Genomic DNA, 24,610 nt, shown 5'->3' with positions numbered 1-24,610 from the left:
ATATGATTTCATGTATGTATTATTTTGTTTCCTGGTGTGTATAGTCACTATGTTACTACAATGATAATAATAGTAATAGATTTGAATACATTTGCAAATAAAAGTCATATAATAACAAAGTCTGTATTCCTATAACTCAAAATTTCACTCTCTGAAGCAGTTAATTGAATTCATACATCTTACCAATCAAAATGAGATTACTATACAGTCATTAAGGTTGACTGCCAAATTGCAAAGCTTTTCCTGTGTTGACAACTTTTACTCATAAATAAATGTGACAATAATAGTCTCCCTTAAACACAGTAGGCACCCACTTGACAAATTGTGCACATTCTAATCAATATTGTTATCTGAATTTAACCAATATTTTAGAATGCAGTTAGAAAAAGAATGTCATAAATATCTTCCAGTTGGTGCTGAATAAATTTGAATAGAGAAACATAAAATAATTTGGCAAGCCACAGATTCTGTATAAGTTAGAGAGCGGAGAGAACCCAAGAGACTAAATTCATATTCCAGTTCCAAGTCTTTCATTACTTAAGAAAAGAAATTTTACTTCCTATGAGTTTTGCATTTTGAATACTGACCTGAGTACAAAAGGTTTGCAAATAATAAAAGATCTTTAAAAAAATGATAAATCTGTTGTATGTCTCAGCAACTCAGAAATTTGCATTGTTCTATTTCCCCCACATGAATAGCATAGTCAGTATTCCAAAGCTTTGATTTTGAAGTATTCTGATCCATGATTCATTTCTAAAGTAGAACAGACACCTACCCTTATAAAACGGTTGTTGCAAAACTAATCATTCTGAAATAAGTTGGACCTAACACTGTGTATTGAAGTGCATTTCTGTATTTTCCCCTACATGTCAGCTTTGAGAGCCAGAACACACACAAACACATGCACACCCTCACAGCACAATTCAAGGCTGCCACTGCCCTGCTCTGTTTATGTAAAACAGCTCGAAGAGTGATATCATCAAACATTTTCAATAAATCTCTGCTCTGTGGCCAACTATGACAAGAAATCTGTTCTGACACAGCTTGCTGACAACTGGATTTATCTCTCATACTGACGCATAAAGATTTTTCAAGTAGAAATTCCCTCACCACCAAATTACTTCATTCCCTGAACAGGGCACATTGATATTCAGAAACTTTAACAACATTTACAAAAATGTAGCATTAAACATGACCTATAGGAAATCTAAAATACAGATTTTATTTCTAAAGCTACAATTTTAAGAAATAAAGCTCTCTATAGGTACTCCTCCCCATGAAACTCGACAATTTGAGAGATTTGTTGAGGAGGACAGGTGAACAAACAAAAGAGTAAAGATAATATTTTAAACTGCAAAGAGCTTAAGTGAAGTGATTTCTCACTCTGCCTCTCTTTAGCATTTCTTTTTGGCAATGGCCTACGTATCATCTGGACTATTCGGAATTGCAGTTTCCATCACCCTTGATAAATACTCTAATCTCCTTCCCATTTTCAGGTGTCCTTTGACAAGCAATTGTCACTGGATGCCAGCCACAAGTACCCACAAATTCCTACTTTAGGAAAATAGTGAACATTCACAACGACGTGTTCTGCAGTTACTCTTTAAAAAGTGGTAAAGGGCCCAAACACGAGGTCAGACTGCCTGAGTTCATGATCTAGTTCTGCCACTCTATAGGGAATAAATGTCATAGCCAACATCTGAGATAGTGCCCATTGATTCTCTCCTCATGTATTCACATCCTTGCTGGAGTTCCCTGCCACAATTCGTCCAGGTTGGTCTGGTGACCCAAGAGTGCAATGGAAGTGATGGTATGTCACTTCCAAAAATAAGGTAAATGAGATTCTTCCTTATTCTCTTTCCCCCTCTCACTCTCTCTGATGGTTCACTCTGGAGGAAGCCAGGAGTCATGCCTTGAGGACCCTGAGCTTTAACTGACTGGCTAAATCATTCCTGGATTCCTGATGCTCAGAGCTGTTAAAAAAAATAAATGGCTGTTTTCTGTTGCTACATTTTGGGATAATTTGTTAGGTAATAGTAGGTAACTATACATTCACTTGAGAGGGTATATAAGCTATTTCCTGGATTTTTCATCAGTAAAGTGGAGATCATCATGGTACCAACTTTAGGATGTGGTTCTGAGGATTAAAGGGATCCACCTAGAACTGCAGCAGGGTGGAAATGTTGGTTACTGACATTAATTTCTCCTGAGTCCCAACAGATCTGCCCCAAGACTGAGCTGAATAATATTTAATAAAAAAATACTCTTTAAAACAACCTTCTTATCTATGACTTTGTGGTGATGGTATCACAGGTGAATGCATGTCTAAACTTACTAGACTATGTACATTAAATATGTACAGTTCATTATACAAATCATATCTAAATAAAACTGTTGAACAAAAATAAAATTTTAAAAAATATGACCACTTAAAATATAAGTCAAAAACTTCCAAAGATACTAAAAACTGAGTTCTGCACTCAAATGACTAAAGCAGATAGTGAAGATGGGGAAGAAAACGGTGGCCCTCATAGTAAATGTTCTAGAAAGGCCCCCAACCAGTAACCATAGCAGCATCCCAGCTATCCTTAAAACAAAACTGCATTCTTTCTTCTGCCTCAGTCTTTTTATTTATTTATTTTTTTAGCCTCAGTCTTTTTAAATATCATCTAATTTAACTTTTTGAAACCTCTAGCTTCTTTAGAGGCTGATCTTACATTTTTTCCTTCAAATATTTAGAAGGAAAGAAAAAACTGAAAAAAAAATTCAAGAGGTTTTTACTCAACAAACTCATACAGTGAATTATTAAAATTGTACAGCTGATGTGATCCTACAGGGTATCGGCTTCCATTTCTATCTTACCTAGATCTATTCTTCACCTCTCCTCTGGCATTTTATAGCAGAAGAAAAAACAATATGAGAATGGAAAAGGAATCTTTCCAATGCCAAATAATTAGGATCCATGGAATAATAAAACACTGAAACTGTAAGAAAATCTGCCATCGCTCTAGGAACTGCTCTCAGCCAAAGAAGCTGCTCACCAAGGTTGCACCTTACTTCCTAGGAGCAGTCTGCATCAAAGACCATAGAACCCTCCCTACCCCCTGATTCATTTGGGACAACCTAGAAGGATAATTCCAGCACCAGAGCAATCTGTACTGTCATTTGAGGCCTCCATCAAACTTTTGGGTTGGCCAAGTAGTTTGTCTGGGTTTTTCCATATGCCAACCAGCAAGGAGATCAAACCAGTTAATCCAAAAGGAAATCAACTCTAAATATTCACTGGAAGGACTGATGCTGAAGCTCCAATACTTTGGCCACCTGATGTGAAGAATCAACTCTTTGGAAAAGACCCTGATGCTGGGAAAGACTGAAGGCAGGAGGAGAAGAGGGTGACAGAGAATGAGATGGTTGGATGGCATCACCGATTTAATGGACATGAATTTGAGCAAACTCTGGGAGATAGTGAAGGACAGGAAGCTTGGTGTGCTATACTCCATGGGGGTTTCAAAGAGTCGGACATGATTTACAAAGTGAATGACGATAACAATACCTGATTAGTTTACTATCTCCCTCTCAGCAATCCTGCACCTTTACCCTCACAGGTGTTATTCCTAAAGGAGCTTGCTAATAAATCTCCTGTTTTCCAACCTCTTTTCAGAGTCTGATTCCTGGAAACCAGCATGTGACTTTCCTTCAGTTCAGTTCAGTTGCTCAGTCGTGTCCAACTCTTTGTGACCCCATGGACTGCAGTACGCCAGGCCTCCCTGTCCATTGCCAACTCCTGGAGTTTGCTCAAACTCATGTCCATTGAGTCAGTGATGCCATCCAACCATCTCATCCTCTGTTGTCGCCTTCTCCTCCCACCTTCAATCTTTCCCAGCATCAGGGTCTTTTCCAATGAGTCAGTTCTTTGCATCAGATGGCCAAAGTGTTGGAGTTTCAGATTCAGCATCAGTCCTTCCAATGAATATTCAGGACTGATTTCCTTTAGGATGGACTGGTTGGATCCTCTTGTAGTCCATGGGACTCTCAAGAGTCTTCTCCAAAAGACTAATTTATAGTAAGAAAATCATATAAACTTATTTTTGGCCATTGTAAAAATACTCACTTTTTGCCACGGTTTTATAAGAAAGAACACTGGACTGGGGAAATCAGAATATCTGGATTCTCTTCTCCTGTCTATGCTATCAGCTGCTATGCTTCTCAGGGGCATCAGCTTGCTTAGCTGTGAAGTGTGTTCTGGGATAAGAAGTAACATATGCCACCTAATGTTTTCAACCAAGAAGTATAATCTTAGACAAATAAACAGATTTTGTACTTCAATGAAATTAAATGCCATTTCCTGTGAATTTTAAGAACTCAAAAACACTTCAGATAGTTTATATTTTATCTGGTAATTAACATTTTGTAGAACATGGTGAGAAATGTCAAGGAAGAGGGGGAAAATAATCTTACAAAAATAGAGATTATTAAGTGGAACAGCAAGCATCTTTATACTTGTGACTGGAAATCCAAACGATGCTATGATGTGGTTTATACAAGACTTGATACACTAGTAAATCCAAATAATCGCAAGTGGGCCATCAGTAAATGCATCTACCATTCTGAATGAAACCATAACTCTGTCGAGATACAAATCTACAAGTTTTTCAGCCTAGCTATCTAAGACCCATCAATCATGTCAGTTGCAAAAAATCTATTTTATTTATCAGAAAGTCTAAGAATTAATTTTAAAATCAACTTGGATTATATGTTGAAGTAAATTTTCCCTTGTTAGAGTTTAACCAACTGAGTTTGGAGCCAACAAAGAATGTAATGTGACAAAGATTTCAAAAGGTTTATATTCTACTGACTCTTCATTTTTAATTGAAGTTTTATTTAAGTATAATACACATATTTATAGTCCCTTGGACAGCAAGGAGCTCAAACCAGTCAATCTTAAAGGAAATCAATCGTTAATACTCACTGAAAGGACTGATGCTGAAGCTCCAATAGTTTGGCCAAGAGCTGGCTCATTGGAAAAGACCCTGATGCTAGGAAAGATTGAAGGCAGAAGGGAAAAGGGTGACAGAGGATGAGATGGTTGGATGACATCACCAGTTCAATGGATATGAACTTGGGCAAACTCTGGGAGATAGCGAGGGACAGGGAGTCCTAGTGTGGCGCAGTCCCTGGGGTCAAAAAGAGTTGGACACAACTCTGCGACTGAACCATGGTAATACATATTAAAAACTAAATATCGTCAGTACTGCTCAGTGATTTTTCAGCGTGAAATGTCTTCTGACCATTATCCAGGTCATGAAATGGAATGTTACCAGAAGCTGCCCCATGGTCTCTTCTGGTAACTAACCAAGCTCTCATTAATAGTAACTACTCTTTTGAATTCTAACCCCGCAGGTGATCTTGCTTGTTTCAAATTTACATAAATTGAATCATACAGATGTGTTACATTTCTGTTTTGCAACAGTACATCTGCCAGAGTCTCCATATAGCTTGTATCATTTTAGCTTGTTCATTTTCACTGCTACATGGTCGTCCACTGTGTGAATATATTATATATATTACAAAGTCATGATAAGCAGTATTCCCCAAAATATTCTTATACATGTCTTTTGGTTAGCATATTAGGCATTTCTGCTAAATATATACCCAAGAACAGAATAAATCTAGGTATGGAACTGTTGAGTCAGAGTGTCCTTGTGCATTTTATAAATGTATTTCACTGCTGAAAATCACATATATGCATGCTTTATAGAATAGTTTTTAAATAAAACTAATAAATACCTAACTACTAATTTACTAATTTTAATTTATTAAAGTAATAAATTACTTGCCATTTTAGGGCCTGCATTCATGTAAGACACTGGGAATAAGAGAAGCCTTGCTTTCGTCATTGAGCAAGTCAGAGCTTGAGAGAACAATGTGAGGGGGCAGAGTGAAGTCAATAGACTGAGTACAAGTTTTGGGTTCAGACTCTCAGAACTTTGGTTTCCATGTCTGTAAACTGGAGGTGCTAGAGTCAAACAAATTCTTTGGAAAATGAATACAAATAATATATGGCATCTTTGTCCTTAGAAAAGAAGCACACCATAGAGACTCATAAGCTGCTCAGTTGTGTCCTGAAGGAAGTTTGTTAAGCTGAGACTATTTTCCATCTGTAAAATCAGGATAATCTCAACACATCAGAGTACTATGAGGAGTAAATGAAATAGGAATTAGCAAGGTATTCAGCTAGTGAATAATATTTAGACGTTTTCAACACTTTGTTAGATTTCATCACATTTCTCTTTCTTCCTAAGCTTGTTAGTTCTTGTTGAATGAAAACAATTTTAACTGCCTTTAATATATCAAGTTTTTATTTGAAGATATTCTACTAGAACTGCTAAAAAAAGAGCCTTAAACCCTGATGTGTTATGAACACAAGGCCTTCTTATAATACGTTTATTTTTTCATCTAGTCATTTATTTGACAGATACTTAGCAAGTACCAATTTTATGCTAGGTATTGAGTTAAACAATGTGTGAATATGAAGAAGAATTAGATTCATTCCCTCTCTATCATGTAATACAAAATCTGTTAGAGGAGGGAAGATTTGGACTTGAATGCCTAAGTATATGAGGCAGTACTCTGAGGAATTAATTCCATAAAAGTGTTAAAAAGAGAGACTATTCAAACACGAGAAAAGAAGCTCTCATTTCTGGGTGTAGTAATCAGAGAGGAAAGAATTCATAAGAGCATTAATGCCTCTCTGGTCTTTGAAAAATTCACAAAACTCTTGTTAGTTAGAGATGGCTACCAAGTCATTCCATAAGGAAAAAAAAAAAGTGTTCAGAAGGAAAATCAAATAAAGAACAATGCATATTTGTGAACTGGTGATCTGTCTAGCTTGGCAAGGGTGTCTAACATAGCAAAAGGAGACGAGAAATGTAGACTTACATCTGGCATGCACAGGGGTTTGTTGTTTTTTTCTTGGAAGACAGTAAGGAGCCATTGGGAAAATTTATGGAATAGAACGCCATATTTAAGTTGTTTTAGGAAGAAATTTGGCAAGCAGGATACAAAGACATTTAGAAGGCCCTACAGAGAGGAAGAAGATTAATTATAATGCTGTTTTGACAGTTCAGGGGTGAGGCCATAAAGAGAAGAATAAAAACATGACTCTTGGAAATGGGAATGTAGCCAGGGATTCAAAAGATACTGTGAAAGAAAAAAAACATCAAAGGGATACAGGAACTTCTTAGATGAAGAAGTTATATATGGGAGAGAAAGTCCCATGAAGATTCTGAAACACACTGATTTTTAAGAAGAAAGCTATAGAAGGTTGGCACAGACAGAGCTTAGTTATAAGAGGAAAGTGGCTGGAAGGAAAAAAAACATAGAGGCAGCTAAGTGTACAGTGTCCCTCTATGTGGTGAGAGGAATGAAAGAAAAAGAACAGTAGCTTCACTCCAGCTGGGAGCATAATGATTAAGAGCACAGAAGGCTGAAGCCAGTCCTGAGTCCAAATTCTGGCCCTGTCACTTACTTGCTGCATGATTGTAAGCTACGTATTTAAACTCTGCAAGCCTCAGTTGTTTTATTAGTAAAACAGGCATAAGAACAGTATCTATCCCATGAGTTGAACAACTGGCATCCATTATCAATTCCATTACACTTACTATAGTAACATTGAGAGCTATGTTGGAATGTAGAGGAAACATCACACACATTAGGCAGGAAGAAACAACCATCAGTTCATTCATTTGGCTGAACAGTATCAACTGAGGGCCTACTAGATGCCAATCTCCATTTGGGGTCCTGAGGATATGACGTGATGAAAGCAAGAAAAATTCCTGCTCTCACAGAGCCTACACTACACAGAGAAAACACATACTAAGTAAACACAATAAAGCATGTAAGATAGTTATACACATTAATTAAGAAAGCAAAGCAGAATAAAGAGGGAAGAGAGAGACCAAGGATGCTCCTAGGCAATGGTCAGAGAAGACCTATGTTCCTTCCCAGTGGTGCCAGTTGAACACAGACCTGAATAAATGACAGAAAAGCCAACTAAATACCTATGGAAAGAAATTCCAGGCAAAGAGGACAGTTAAAAGTCCCTGAATTGGAATGCGTGTTATTGCCAAAGGGAGCTATGTGGCTAAAACAGATTATAGAGAGAAACAGCAAGAGACAGGGTGAGAGACAGGCTAGAGGCTGGATCACACGGTACCTCCTGGGCATGATGATGAAATCGCTGGATTTTGTGCTGCAGGTGATGGGAAGTCAAGAGGAATAACGTGATCTAATTCACATTGAAAAGCTTCAGCATAGACGGCTTACTGTAAGATGAAGATCTCAAGAAAAGGAAGAGTTGCAAGTTCACACCTATAGTCTACAATCCATAGGTTATATTTGCCATCCAGAGATGGTAGTAGCTTGGATAAGGGCAGAAAAGTGGAGGTGGGAAAGAGTGGTCAGATTCGGGACGGGTTTTGAAAGCAAGAACTATCAGATTTGGTGCAAGACTGAATTTGGGATGTGAGGAAATCAGAATAAAGAAGCATGAAACTAGAGTTGTTTTTTGTTTTTATTTTGTAAACAAGAATAGATGGTTAAATAGTAGTACCGTGTATTGGGAAAAATAATAGGAGGATCGAGTTTGGAGCTGGGGAGAGGGAATTATGGAAGAGCAAGATTTCCATGTTGAGCTCACCTGGCTTGCCTATTAGCCATTTGAAGAAGGTGAGTCAATATTGTATATGGAAATTGATGTGGGTTTCAGTAAGGGATTAATCTAGGTGTTAAAATTTGTGATTCATCAGCATGCAAATGGCATTAAAGCCATAGGTATTAGATGACAACATCTAAGAAGCTAGTGTAGGTAGTAGAAAGCAGTTTTCAGACTGAGCCCTAGGGTACTCTCTGTCTCTTAAGAGTCTGGGGAGAAAGGAATAGTAAATAAAGGACTAAAAAGGAGCAGGCAGTGGGATAGGAAGAAAACTGGGGGCATTTAGAATACAACTGCCAAGTGAAGAAAGCGTTCCAGGAAAAAATAGAAGCTATGTCAAATTTTGCTGAGCACTGGACAATTGACCATTTGGTAAGAAGATGTGGAGATCATTGAAATCTTGGCAACCATGGTTTTAGTAGAGGGGCTGTGGAAATGCTGTTAAAACTAATAAAGAAGATTAAAACACAAAAAGTAATTACAGACAACTTTTAAGAGAGTTTCCCAGGAAAGGGGAGGAATGGGCTAGTGGTTCCAGGGAAGATGCTTTAACAAGGGAGTTATGCGATAATGCTCATATGCATATTGGAGTTATCAGTAGGAAGGAAAACTGATGATGCAAGAGAGGAAAGGAATAATTACAGAAGAGTCCCTAAGTGGGAATGAATGGTTGTCCTCAAGGGAAAGAACTGGTCTTACACAGAAACAAAAACAGATCACTAGATTTGAAGGGTAGATAAGGATACCATTTCTAAATGCTTCTCTTGGTGATAAAAGAAGCAGGCTTATTAGCAGAGACTGGGGAAAGGAGAGAGGTATTGAGTCAGAAAGGAAAGAATAGATATAAGATATTCATCTTATAAAGTGAAACAATGAATGATGTCTCAGTGAATGACAATGAATGATTTCTCTCAAAGTGAGAGAAATGACTGGCATTTCCAAATAAATGACAGTTCACCTTGAATTTGTTGTCATAAATACCCAGTGAATAGGCTATATGAAAGTGAAAGTCACTCAGTCATGTCCGACTCTTTGTGACCTCATGGACTATACAGTTCATGGAATTCTCCAGTCCAGAATACTAGGGTGGGTAGCAGGTTCCTTCTCCAGGGGATCTCCCCAACCCAGGGATCGGACCCAGGTCTCCCGCCTTGTGGGCGGATTTTCTACCAGCTGAGCCACCAGGGAAGCCCAAATAGGCTACATATCTTTCCTCAAACGAAGTCAGCTGTCAGGGTTCATGGTCAATGTTGGTGAGGAGCTAATTTAACCAGGGTTGAGTTTTTTGGGTGGTAACTATGACAGGGAAGAAGAACCAAGGGAGATGAGGCTGTTTATAAGGGATGGGAGGTAGTAACTGATGCTGGATTGGAAGTTGAGTTTAAATGATAAATAAATATATTTATTTATAAATAAAAATGATAAAGACATGAGGAAGACCAGGGATAGTGGGAAGGTTGCAGAGTTAATGGATTGGAGGTCCTAATCAGATTAAAAGTTTGTTAGCAAGGGGCCAATAAACAAGAAAAATAATACTGTGCCAGAAAAGGAGAAGACAGAAACGGATGTTCTGCAGCAGGTACAATTGGTTTACTGTGTGACATGGAATTGATGAATTGAGGTGGGAAAGAGCTAATATTATAGGGAACATCAGGAACTAACATCAGATGGATTATGTGCATGGATACTGTAATTACCAAGATTGATCATAGAGGTAATTGGAAAGGAAGTGATTCGCAGATACTAATATCTTCAGTGAAAGTGGGAGTATGACAGAAAACTTCAACATGAGGAGGGTAGGAAGTGATTATTTCAATATTTGTTTCAAGAGAGCTAGATTACTTAAGTCTGAAAATTAGACTTATTAAAAAAGTTTTTTAAAATCTATGAAGGTGGTTGTTAGAATAAGATCAATAATGACAAAACTTCCATTCTTTTTAGATCGATTCATTTTCTATAATTTCTTAAATATGTATTAACTGATTGCCCACAGACAAATGACGTGTTGTGGAAGGCAAGCACAACAAACAACAGAGTGAAGAGTCTAACTTCCAAATAAAAATGATATGATTTTAATTGTTCTTCATTATGCCCATTTGCCCAGAAAGTTCAGAGAAAACTCTAATCGGGTTTTGATAGTTGATAGAGAAAAGACACACAAAGAAAGCTGTATGGCTGAAACTAATTTAATACTACAAATCAAGGAGGAAAATGCCCACCCACTAAAGTATTCTTGCCTGAAAAATCTCATGGACAGAGGAGCCTGGTGGGCTACAGGCAAAAGGGTTGCAAAGAGTTGGACACGATGGAGCAGCTAAGCTCACATGCCTCGTGTTAACGTGATATTGTTCCCTTCTCCGCTGTGGCACCAGCTGTTACTCACCAGGATTGTTGGACTGGGCGTCCATAGGGATCATGAGCTTGGCCCGGGTTGCTCGGCGTGCAGCCAGTGACCTCTCCAGAGTGGACATGGAGCTCCCTGCTTCTTCTGTGTCTTGACCTAAAAGGAAAGCAATATGCTTGAGTATTAATGATGCAACACTTCATTTCTAGCCAGGAACCCCAATGCCTTTTTCATTTCATTGATGCTTTAAATGATAATATCTACTTTTTTGTTTATCAGTATGCTCTCATTGTAGAAATGTTAATAAAATTTACCAGAACCTCATTACCCAAAAAGAACCATTATTATTTATTTATAATTTCCACACATGCATATATATATATATGTGAAAGCAAGATAATGTATACTAATATATTTATTTTTCAAAAATTGCATTATACCATACATACTGTTTTGCAGTCTTCTTTAAAAAGTAACAGAAAAATATTTCTCTGTCAATAAATAAGTCAGCTGCTGCTGCTGCTAAGTCGCTTCAGTCGTGTCCAACTCTGTTCGACCCCATAGACGGCAGCCCACTAGGCTCCTCCATCCATGGGATTTTCCAGGCAAGAATACTGGAGTGGGGTGCCATTGCCTTCTCCGAAATAAGTCAGCAGTGTAATTTTTAACAGCTCCATAATATGCAATTGTATGAATTAAGCACAATCTTTGCAATTTATACTTAAGCCCCAAAGACATTAAATCTTACTATGAAAATACAGGAAATAGACTATATTCTGCAAAAAGATGGTTAGGTCTCTATATACAAATTTATTATAATACCATAAAATGTCATACAAAGGAGTCATAAAAATAATATGAATGAAATATGTAGATTCGAAAATTGAATAAAATATATGTTGAAAAGTAATACTGAAATTCTGAATACTATATATCAGTTAAAAGTATATGATTCATTGACATGAAGTTTTGTCTGTTTTTTTCTTAAATGAAGTATAGTTGATTTACAATATTAGTTTTAGGCATACAGCATAGTGGTTCAGCAATTTTACAGATAATACTCCATTAAGTTATTCAAAATAATGGTTATAATACCCTGTGCTATACAATATATCCTTGTCACTTATCTATTTTACATATAGTAATTTCTGTGTCTTAACCCCATACCCTATTTTGCCCCTTTTTCCTTACCTCTTTCCACTGAAAACCACTAGTTTGTTTTCTATACCTGTGAATTTGTTTCTGTTTTTCTATATACATTCATTTTACTTTTTTAGATTTCACTAATTAGTGGTATCATACACTATTTGTCTTTGATCCATTTCACTAAGCATAATACTCTCTAGGTCCATCCACTTTGCTACAAACGGCAGAATTTAATTCTTTCAATGGCTGAGGAATATTGCACTGTATGTGAATACCACAGCTTCTTTACCCATTTGTCTATGGATGGACACGTGGTTTGCTTCCATACCCTGGCTACGGTAAACAGTGCTGCTATGAACACTGTGTGTGTTTGCTCAGTCTGTGTCTGACTCTCTGCGACCCCATGGATGGCAGCCCACTAGGCTTCTCTGTCCATGGGATTTTCCGGACAAGACTACTGGAGTGGGCTGCCATTCCTGTCCCAGGCGATCGTCCTGACACAGGGATCAAACCTTCTATGAACATTGGGTGCATGTATCTTTACAAATTAGTGTTTTTGTTTTTTCTAGATAAATACCCAAGCACAGAATTGCTGGATCACGTGGTAGTTCTATTTTTAGTTTTTTTCAGGAACCTCCATATTGTTTTCCACAGTAGATGAATCAACTTATACACCTACCCACAGTGTACAAGTGTTCTCTTTTCTCCACCTTCTTGACTACATTTGTTTTTTGTAAATTTTTTGATGACGGCCATTCTGACAAGTGTAAGGTGATGTCCAATTGTGATTTTGATTTGCCTATTAATTAGAATTGTTGAGCATCTTTCATGTGCCTATTGGCCATTTGTATACCTTCTTTGGAAAAATGTCTATTCAGGTCTTCTGACCATTTTTTAATTGGGTTGGCTTTTTTTTTTATATTGAGTTGTATGAGTTGTTTATATATTTTGGATATTAACCCCTTGTTGGTAATATCATTTGCAAATATATTCTCTCATTTAGTAGGTTGCCATTTCATTTTGTCAATGGTTTCCTTTGCTGTGCAAAAGTTTTTAAGTGTAATTAGGTCCCGTTTGTTTATTTTTGCTTTTATTTCTTTTGCTTTAGGAATGTATGTGTGTGTGTGTGTGTGTGTGTGTGAGTGTGTATGTTAAGTCACTTCAGTTGTGTCTGACTCTTTGTGACGCTATGGACTGTAATCTGCCAGTCTGCTCTGTCCATGGCATTTTCCAGGCAATAATACTGGAGTGGGTTGCCATGCCTCTTCCAGGGGATTTTCCTGACCCAGAGACTGAACCCACATCTCTTACGTCCCTTGCATTCCCAGGTTCCTGAGAGCCACCTGGGAAGACCTACCTTAGAGAACAGGTCCAAAAAATTATTGCTGTGATCTATGTCACATAGATCACATATGTGCCTATGTTCTCTTCCAGGAGTTATATAATTTCAGATCTTATTAGGTCTTTAATCCATTGTGTTTCTGTATACAGTGTGAGGAAATGCTGTAATGTCATTACTTTACATGGAACTGTAAAGTTATTCCAGGGCCACTGATTGAAGAGACTGTCTCTTCTCCTTGTATATTCTTGCTCCCTTCGTCCTAGTATAATTGACCATAGGTGTGGGTTTATTTCTGGGTTATTTATTCTGGTCCACTGATCAATTTGTCTGTTTTGGGGCCAGTACCATGCTGTATTGACTGCTGTAGTTTTGTAGTATAGTCTTAAGTCAGAGAGTCTGATACCTTCAACGCTGTTCTATTTTTCAAGATTGTTTTAACAGTGCAAGGTCCTTTGTGGTTCCATATACATTTTAGGAATATTTGTTCTATTCTATGAAAAATGTCATGGATATTTTGACAGGGATTGCATTAAATCTACAGATTGCTTTGGGTGATTTGGGCATTTTGATGATATTAATTCTTCCAATCATAGTTTTGTACTTTTAACCAGAACATCATCAAGAACACTTCATGTATTGTCAAGTTTAACAAACAGGATCTCAAGTACTGCTTTCCCTATCACTACCGAGTTGTCATGAAGGTCCTCAAATTAAAGACAAATGGGCACAAGTATCTTCTCACTCTGAATAAAACGGCTATCATTTGGAGTTAAACATTTCCCAAGACTTGGTAAGAGACATCAAAATCTGTCTCGCTGACCTGAAATGTCATCTGAGCATATATATAATGAGGAGGAAAATCAAGAAGGAGGTATCCTAGAAATCATTAGCAAAACCTTCTAAGGCCTAAGAGACAATTTTATTCCCTCCAGTGAGAGATAGAGGTGCTCTTCCTCTCCTGATAGCTAGGATAAAATGAAGCTATAATAAAAGACATCTACAGACTCTTGAGGTTACTGCAAAAGAGATCTGCCTTTCATTTATTCCCTAGGTAGAAGCTTATTGAGGCAGCAGGCTTGCTGGTCTACCCTGTGTCTATTCAAACAGACAAGAGAACAAAGCACGTCTGAGAGATGAGCCAGTGTGGATTATGAGCACTCTCATCATTTGGCCTGTCAAAGACAGAGGAGCTTCCTGTGGGTCACATGGGCAGCTGGAAAGTTGATCAGGCTTGAGAGCAGCTGATCCTCCGGAAGACCAGTGAGGTGGACAGGTACATCTGTTTCTAGTGGGAGAGGGTTAAGTCCTGACGAGGTGTATCTCAGATCATGGAACTGGCCAGAGGAAGCATCCCACAGGCTCCCATAAATAATTCACATTGTGTTTTATAAGAGGTTGAGAATATGGGTGCGACCTGAGATCAGCCCATGAGCCCAGAAAATCAGTGAAGAGTTTCAAATTGTGCTCTTTTCCCTCACACCTTGCCTTTCTCCTTTCATCTTTTCTTTATCTCCAATCGCTGTACCCCCATAAAAACCAGAAAGAGCAGGTAGGTAAGAAGAATGGCTAAAGGTGTTTCTGAAATGGAGTAAGCTCCCTGCTTCTGTCCCACCCCCACTGCTCCATTTATTCCAAGGTGCTGGAGGATTCAGGAAACAAATTGTGACCGCCCCCACCAGTCCTCAGAGCCAAAAGTCTGACTGGCCATAGGAGAAAAAGAATCTTTAATTTAAATTTCAGATTTTAATTTCTAATGGAACTGGACTGTGGTTCAATGATAGAAAGTGACAGAAAAGCTAGGGACTCTGCTTGAGATATCACTTAAGGTCTAGAAAAGGAATGCTTATGATTAAAAAAAAAAAATCAGCAATTAGAATCTTTGTTTAAATGACACTGTGAGAAAGCCTAGTCAACCAGCTACCTTTTCAATCAGTCACAACGTTTTAATTTGGTTTAAAACAGCAATTCAGACAGCATGATACTGGCACAAAAGTAGAAACATAGATCAATGGGATAAGATAGAGTGCCCAGAGATAAACCCAACAGCTATGGTCAGCTAATCTATGACAAAGGTGGCCAGAATATACAATAGAACAAAGACAGCCTCTTTGATAAGTGGTGCTGGGAAAACTGGACAGTGACATGTAAAGGAATTAAATTAGAACACTCCCTAACACCAAACACAAAAATTAACTCAAAATGGATTAAAGACCTAAAACTTAAAAGCTTTTGTGCAGCAAAGGAAACCATAAGTAAGATGAAAAGAAAACCCTCAGAATGGGAGAAAATATTTGCAAATATAGAAACTGACAAAGGATTAATCCAAATCTACTCCAAAATATAGAAATAGCTCATGCAGCTCCAAAAAACAAACCACCCAATCAAAAAAATGGGTGGGAGAACTTTTTAGACCTAAACAGACATTTCTCCAAAGAAGACATACAGATGGCCAACAAACACATGAAAAGATGCTCAACATCACTAATCCTTAGAGAAATGAAAAACCAAAACTACAAGGGGGGGGGGCGCGGCGGAAGATATCACCTCACACTGGCCAAAATGACCATCATAAAATCTACACACAATAAATGCTAGAAAGGGTGTGAAGAAAGGGGAACCCTCTTGTACTGTTGGTAGGAATGCAGATTGATATAGCTACTAAGAAGAATGTATGGAGGTTCCTTCTATGCATATATGTTCAGTCACCAAGTTGTGTCTGACTCTTTGCGACCCCATGGACTATAGCCCACCAGGCTCCACTGTACATGGGATTTCCCAGGCAAGAACACTGGAGTGGGTTGCCATTTCCTTCTCCAGGGGATCTTCCCGACCCAGGGACTGAACCTCACGATCAATAGCCAGGACATGGAAACAGCCTAAATGTTCAGGATAAAGCGGATATAGTACATATATAAAATGGAGTATTACTCAGCCACAAAAAGGAACAAAATTGGGTCATTTGTAGAGATGTGGATGGACCTAAAGAATGTCAGATAGAGAGAGGTTAAGTCAGAAAGAGAAAAACAATGTGGTATATTAACGCGTGTATGTGGAATTTGAAAAAATTGGTATAGATGATGTTATTTACAAAGTAGAAACACAGACATGGACATAGAGAACAAGCATATGGCTACCAAGGAGAAGTAAATATATATATATATACACACACACATATATATATATATATGAACCTCCATACTGTTCTTCTTAGTAGCTGTATCAATCTGCATATATATATATATATATGTGTATGCATATATATATATATATGTGTGTATGTATACACACATATAATATATATATATACACACACACACTATTGATATGATGTATGAAATAGACAACTAATGAGAACCTACTGTAGCACAGGGAACTCTATTCAACGCTCAAGGTGACCTAATGGGAAGCAAGTCCAAAAGGAAAGAGATCCATGTATATAGATATTTAGCTAATTCAGTTGGCTGTACAACAGAAAACAGCATTGTAAAGCAACTCTACTCCAATAAAATTTGTTCTAAAAAAAAAAGCTAAATTGTCTGGAGAAAAATAATCCAGATAAATGAATAAATGATTGAGCACTTTTTTAGTGAATCTAATTATTTCCATAGACAACTGATTCATAAGGATTACTCATACACTTGTGTTTTCCAAAGTCTACTTGGATTATTAATATATTTGGCAGTGGTATAATACACTTCTAATTTCCTACTCAAAAAAGCCAAACCAAAATAAAACCAGCTACTGATTCTGAAAATACCCAATGTACTGATCAAGCAATTTCTTGATGAGAGTATTGGGTTGATTATGCAACTTCCCATAAGTGTTTTGAAACTTTAAGGGCCCATGGAAAGTGAAATATCCTAACAACCATTTTCTGTTTATTTCTCAGTTATTCTGAGAAAATAACTACATGGATTGTTCTACACCAAATCATTAAACAGCAGGTTTGTTTGCTTTTTTTTCCCCTTTAGATCACTTTGTATATCAAGAGAGCCTTCACAGAGACTCCATTTGACTAGGCTAGTGAGTTTAAGCAAGCTCAGGGAGTCGATGATGGACAGGGAAGCCTGGCACACTGTAGTCCATGAGGTCGCAGAGAGTCAGACATGACTGAGTGACTGAACTGAACTGAGTGACCATATAATGTGATTGTGTGGGGATGACAGTTGATCTCCACGGTAATCAAGGCAAAGTAACAGAATAGTTGATTTTTCCATACTTCAAGTGTCCCTGAAGTGACTTTCTTTAAAGCAAGGGATTGACAGAAAATTTAAAATCAACTTTTCAAAGACAGAGGGAAGTAAAATTTGTACAATGGCTTCAAATTTTGCCTTGACAAAACTTCTGTTCAAGATGTAACAAAATGCAATCGGTTCATTTAGCCTCCACATTTTGATATGTCCTAACTGGATTTCCTCCTGCCTCTTAGAAGTTTCAAGAAGCATCACAATTATACAAGGCAGTTGACAAGATGATAGAATAGAAAGTAAACCCAGTTAATCAACCAAATTTACATCAGATTACTTTAACTATTGGTAACTGACCTGAAAATGACTGGCAAGTATATATATCCACAAAAGTTGGAGACAATTTGGGATGGTATTACTTAGTAGTCTGATGCACTTCAGATTAACTTGGAAAAATTCCTTGAGCTAAGAGGTATTTAACAATAACCTGCTAATTTTACTTATATTTTGTTTCACTGTTGTGGCTTTTTTATTGTACCATTCTCTAGGGTATGTACAATTTGCAGAATATATTTCTGCAAAGATGACCATTTAACATGTGTCCAATTGTGGTGATAATTATTCCCGTGTGCACCTAGTTGCTTCTTTTGTCCGACTTCTTTTGCAACCCCATGGACTGTAGCCTTCCAGCCTCCTCTGTCTATGGGATTCTCTAGACAAGAATACCGGAGTGGGTTGCCATGGCCTTCTCCAGGGTATCTTCCCGACCCAGGGATCAAACCCAGGTCTCCCGCATTGCAGGCGGATTCTGTACCATCTGAGCCACCAGGGAAGCCCCATTATTCCTTTATTATGTTTTAAATATAATGCGTGTGTGCGAGCTAAGTTGCTTCAGTCATGTCCGACTCTCTGCGATCCCATGGACTGTAGCCCTCCAGGCTCCTCCATCCACGGGATTCTCCAGGCAAGAAGACTGGAGTGGGTTGCCATGCCGTCCTGCAGGGGACCTTCCTGACTTAGGGATTGAACCCAGGTGGGTCCTACACTTGCAGGCAGATTCTTTACTGCTGAGCCACTGGGGAAGCCCTTCAAATATAATGTGTGGATACAAAAAATCGTGTTATATGTAACATACATATGTAAGTTACGAAGAATCAATAAATAAAAGGCCACGATTTCACCACACTCGCACACCCGCAGAGGGCACCAAGAGCTCCTCTGCGGGGGTTCCGCGCAGGATGTTCTTCCCGACTCTGGTGAGGACAGTTATACCTGAATGAGAGGTGCTCTTGCTCCCCAGCTGCGTCTCTGACTGACTGTGGCTGACGGGCGTGAGGTCCTGGCAGCTCTGGATGGGGGAGTCCCGCGCCGTCGGGTCCGCGCCTGGCGGCTTCTCGATATTTTTCATCTCCATTTCTTCGTGATGGATCCACAGGTCCGGGGGCCGCAGGTCCTTCTGGCTGCCCTTCCTTTTGCCAACGCTGTGGGTGGCCCGTTTCCTGCGGAACAAAATCCGGAGGCAGATGTGAGTACCTTTATTCGATGCCTTTTCCTCTCTCTCTCTTTTTTCTCAGTCAATTCAAGTGAGAAGCGAGAGAGGAAACAAAAGCGCTCCCGGGAGGAAGCCTGTGAAATCCAGGCGCTGGCAGCCTCGGCCCGGCTGCCTTTCCCCTCCTTCCCTGGAGCTTCGCTGCGGTCCGGAGACGCGGCGCGGCCTCCCCAGGGCCCGGCGGCCTGCCAGGGAGCGCCGCACGCCAGCGGCCCCGCTGCGGGCTTCCGCGCGAGGTGACGGTGGGTTAGATGGAGCCATATGCCGTTCTTTGGAGCCAGGCATAAGGTACCCGACGGCAACATCTGTCTAGCAGATAAATGACAGAGTTGCTTCCAAAGGGCAAACGGAAATGAAAAGGCCAGGATTTGTGCCAACAGCCAAGACTGGGGCTTAGAAGAAAGTCTGTACCTCAGCTGTCCAATTTCCTGGGCAACTGGGGAGGTGGCCCTTTGAAGACAAAAAGGCTGTGGAAACACATTCTCGGGAGAATACAATGCTTTCTTCCTGGGCTCACTAAGTGTCTGGATTTGAACACAATAAGACCCATCTTTTTTTTTTTAAAGACCCATCCTTTGATAAAAGAAGAAGCCATTTGGAAGTGTGCTATAAACATCTATTTTCCTCAGTAAGCATTTAGCAATCCTTAATTTGTTTTTCAGCAGCAGTCTCCTCTTGGAGCCAGTGAGATTGCAATGTCCCCTGCAGACTGAGTCGAGAGCCGGATGCTTATGTTAACCAATCTCTAGAGCAGGGGGTCAGTAAACTATGACCTGAAGGCCACATCCTCCACTGCTTACTTTTGTGTGGTTTTTCTTGTAGTTTTTTTCTCTTTTTTAAAAGATTTTACTTTTGTTTTAATTGGCATCTTGCTCAAAAGTACAGAACAGTGAATGCTTCGGTGGCTCCATGATAGTTACAAACAAAATCCTTACGTAAACAGTTACAGTATCCCACATCAATTATTTCACATTAAGTGCAGGTTGTTTAAAAACAAAACAAACAAACAAACAAAAAAAAACAGTGCTGTGCTTAAAGGGAGCACAAACAAATTTAGCATTTTAATTTAATAACAAAGTTAAACCTAGCACCTTTAAAATATAATAAATACTGTAAGTACAAAAGTATCATTTCTGTGGAAGAAAACTCCAGTGCACCAATAGTGCAAAGAAAAAGCATTTTCAAAGCTGGAATTAAGTTTGTATAAACACACACCCACCACCACTCTGCATTCTGTGCGGAATACACACTTCTGTTGTGCTCTCCCCACCCAGGGCTGAAAAGAGCTCCTGAGGCATCTCTTTTTCCAAATCATAGAAAATGCCCTGGCTTCCAGGCTATGGACTGGGAAGACTTTGGTGTAGGACAAGGAGGTCAATGTCTTCAAGCTGGACGAGTTCTTTTTTCAGATGGGCCAACTGCTAACACTTCCAGCCCCCTTTGCCCCCCAGAGCCTCCCAGCCCAAGGGTGCCCCTGGCCAGAGGCCTACCTGTGTGACCCCAACTTCAGAGAGGGCGTCTGAGCGCAGAGCTCCAAGCAACGAGAGGAGCGGCAGCCTGCGTTACCCACAGCTGATGCTGCTTTGCAAATGGAGCATTTTGGCCAACTCGGGATAACTACAAACACCTGTGATTCTTAACCCACTGTGACCAGTTGGTTCTAAATTAGGAAATGAGGCTGTTAGGTCTTTCCCTTCCTAATATTTTCAAACATTAATGATTAGTCCTTTCCAGTGTGGTTTTTATATCACTCACAAAGTGATACTTTCTTTCTCTTAAGCACTCCATCTTCACGTTGAACCCTGGAGCTTCGGGTCTTATTTTAAACAAGTATGTGCTAAGTCGCTTCAGTCATGTCCGACTCTTTGTGACCCGATGTACTAGCCCACTAGGCTCCATGGGATTCTCCAGGCAAGAATATTGGAGTGGGTTGCCATGATCTCCTGCAGAGGATCTTCCTGACCCAGGGATCGAACCCACATCTCTTATGTCTCCTGCATTGGCAGGCAGGTTCTTCACCACTAGTGTAACCTGGAAAGCCCTTACCAGGGAAGTATAAAAAGAAACAATGAGAAGCAGAATCAATGGCCCAACGCTTGCATTCCAGCATTAGGATGAGATAACAGCTAGACCTTTTTTTTTTTTGTTGTTGTTGTTTCCCTAAATCATTCAGAATTTACCAACTATCCAGACCAAAGATTATTTCCAAGCAGGAAAGTTCTGATTTCAACTTCTCCACTGACGCCTGTGCAGCTCAACTTATTCTGTTTCCAAATGTTCATGGAAGGATTTCTTTGCTCAGCTATCCCTGGCACCAGATGGACTTGTAGACACAGAATGCCATGAGGATCACGGTCACCAGCAGAAGGTTGAAAATGGCTCCCATCAACACCAGGTTCTGCCCACACAGCACCTCATTCACGCGGCTCTACTCAGCGGGCTCCCCAGGGCCGGGGCTCAGGGCCTCCAGCAACCCCAGCAGGAGGAGACACAGCCACCACCATACTGAACTCAGCATCATCTCAGGCCAGCAGCAGAAGCCTGCACTGCCTCTTTTTGTAAATAAAGTTTTATTGGAAACTTGCCAAGCTCATTCATTCACATTGCATTGTTGAAGAGTTACAACAAATACCATATGTCCCACAAAGGCTAAAATATTTGCTACTGGGCCCTTTTTAGAAATGGTTTTCAACCTCTGCACTATAGTTTTATAAATTTTTAAATCTCTGCTTGTAGGTTCTGTTTCTCTTAAAATAATAATATCGCTTCATAAGGCAGAATTCAGACAGTTAAAAGCTAACCTTTGGCAGAAGCCCAGAGAAGTACCTCTTTCTCAGTTTTCTCATGTGAAATGAATGGCTTACGAGGATAACTGCTTTCCTGTTAGCTAAATGGTTCAAACAAACTACTCTCAGTGGAGGCTTTGTAACCTATTCAATGCCACTGAGAACAACTTTGGTTCCCCAATTGCTGGATAAGACGCTTTGTACATATTAGGCCATTAGTACATGTTTGATAGTGTGATTTGTTCATATTTCTTACTGTTTTTTGTCTTTCCTCAACTAGGCTGATGAGGGTATAAAGAAATCCAGACTTCATATGTATTTAGTGGGAAAAAATATGTAGGGTTTTCTGCTCTAATATTTTCCCAAGAAGTATCTAAAATTTGCTGATTTCCTGGCAGCAGCCTCACACTGACTCTCGACAATGGTCTATAATAGCCCCTAGATCATTTTCTTGCTTTTAAGATCATAACTCTCTTGCTAACCATTTATTCCCTGAATTCATTTCCGTACACTTCACCGGCCCACAGGAAACGAGTCTGCAGTTCACACATAACTCTGTGTGTAATCCATCTCTGGTCATTTAGAAGAACTTCATGTCATTTTCAAACTGGGAGATTTCCCTCCCGTATCTTTTTAACATATCACAATGCTAAATAAGTTAAACCCTGGTGCCCATATGACCTCATACAGAGGCACACCAGTTCCCAAACCTAGGACAAAATCGTCAGAATGTCCATGATAACTCAATATTTAAATAGCTTGTGGTAAAGATGTTTGTCAAATAATTTATGAAACTGGAAAGAAATGATGAATTCTGGCTCCCTTGCTTACATTCATGCCTCATTCATTCATTCATTTACCAGACCCCATGACTTCAGTACCAAGCATCTCCAGGCATATTCTATTTAACAAAAAAAGTTCTAAATTTGTTCAAGGCAGAACTTTTTTTAGTATGTTATGATTTATAACCTCCACTTGGAAACAAATTATTATTCCTGATAAAATGCATAAGCATTTTTCTGATGGATTTTAATCAGATCACAACCACTTCCGAGAAGCTGCTCATCCACTCAGCCGACAGTTATCAACCATCTAAAGATTTCTAAGCAGACTTTCTTTGTTTTTTGTATATGTACTATGGCAGACCATCTAACCTCTTCTGTTTTCTATAATGTCTCTTCTCAAGAGAGAAGTCTCTGGCCTTGGAGAGGCCCCCTCCCCTGCTGGTAGTAGCCCAGTGGTCCACGTAGCAGGGCTGTAGTAAAACCGACATCTGCTCAACAGTAAATTGTGTGGCGTTTGTCCTAAAACCTGTAGGAGCAACTGTCACGCCAACCTTTCATCTATCTGCGGGTTCCCTGACTAAGTAGCTGCTGCCTATTTTCGTCCCCAGTTCCTCTGTCTCACCACTGGAACCCTGTATGGAGACGAACCCAGTGCAATGGTTCCTGAAGCCTTGTCCTTGAACCAGCAGCACCGGCATTACCTTGGGAATTGTCAGAAATGCACATTCGCAGGTCCTGCCCCATAAGAAACTTGCGAATGGGGTTGAGACCCAGCAGGCTGTGTTTTAACAGCCCTCGAGGGAAATCTGATGCACCAAAACTTTGAGAAGCACTGTCTTTAGTGAGTGATTTGGTTTTCTTAGTTTTTTAGTATAAGGCTAGTTTTTCCTATTAGACACAGAATGTGTGCATGCTCAGTCACTTCAGTCGTGTCCAACTCTTTGCAGCCCCATGGACGATAGCCCGCCAGGCTCCTCTGTCCATGGGATTTTTCAGGCCAGAATACTAGAGTGGGTTGCCATGCCCTCCTCCAGGGCATCTTCCCAACCCAGGGATCGAACCCATGTCTCCTGCACTGCAGGAGCATTTTTTACCACTGAGCCACTGGGGAAGCCCCAGATGTAGACTATATTATGCTTATCCTTCCCATACACACACACCTTTTTTTCTAGGTACCAGTAATCTTGGCTTCCAAAAACAGCTGTGGGGTCTCTTCCCATCCATGTATTCTTGAATAAAGGCAGAGCAAGGAATCTTCAAACCTGATCTTTCTCATACTGTGGCAAAGCTTCCACAGCATGATCAAATTCTGATGAGGTCTTATCTGTCCTATCTATGGGTTTATCTGTCTATCTGGATAGCTAGTAGTCATCCATCCATCCATCCATCCATCCATCCATCCAATCTTCTGCCCACAACGCCTTCACAGTCCTATTTGCTTACAAGCTACTTAAGATCCCTTCAAGCCTATCTTCTTCAGGAAACCTTCCTGACCAATTTAGGTCAGTATAATCTTAGGATTGCTAAATCATGCCCCTTCATCTTTCTCAACACCACTTACCTTGCATTGGTCACTGTCCGTCTACCTGAGCTGGCCAGATGCTCCCTGTGTGTGAACTGGTTTCCTCCACTGATACAGGAGCAAAAAAGTCTCTTTACTCCTTTTCTCCAACATCATCCATTGTTTCACAACATGCATCTCTTTGTTTATTCAGTGAACATTTATGGATAGTGAAGGAAAGTCACCGGCTCAAAATA

General features: G+C 39.6%; 1 protein-coding gene across 6 annotated transcripts in view; it reads right to left on the bottom strand.

The window, feature by feature from the left end:
- DCC (DCC netrin 1 receptor) overlaps positions 1-24,610 on the bottom strand; it is a 1,228,196-nt gene that overhangs the window by 67,186 nt on the left and 1,136,400 nt on the right. For all 6 annotated transcript variants that reach the window (XM_043889644.1, XM_043889645.1, XM_043889647.1 and 3 more), the window contains 2 exons: positions 19,005-19,231; positions 11,097-11,213 (listed from right to left, as the gene is read on the bottom strand). In XM_043889644.1, coding sequence (XP_043745579.1) covers positions 11,097-11,213; positions 19,005-19,231 — 344 coding nt within the window. The remainder of the gene's footprint in view (positions 1-11,096; positions 11,214-19,004; positions 19,232-24,610) is intronic.

Source organism: Cervus elaphus, chromosome 27 (genome assembly GCF_910594005.1).
Source record: "Cervus elaphus chromosome 27, mCerEla1.1, whole genome shotgun sequence".
In the NCBI taxonomy this organism is placed as follows: Eukaryota; Metazoa; Chordata; class Mammalia; order Artiodactyla; family Cervidae; genus Cervus; species Cervus elaphus.
The sequence above is the reverse complement of the archived record's forward strand: the minus strand, read 5'-3'. Positions and strand labels throughout refer to the sequence as shown.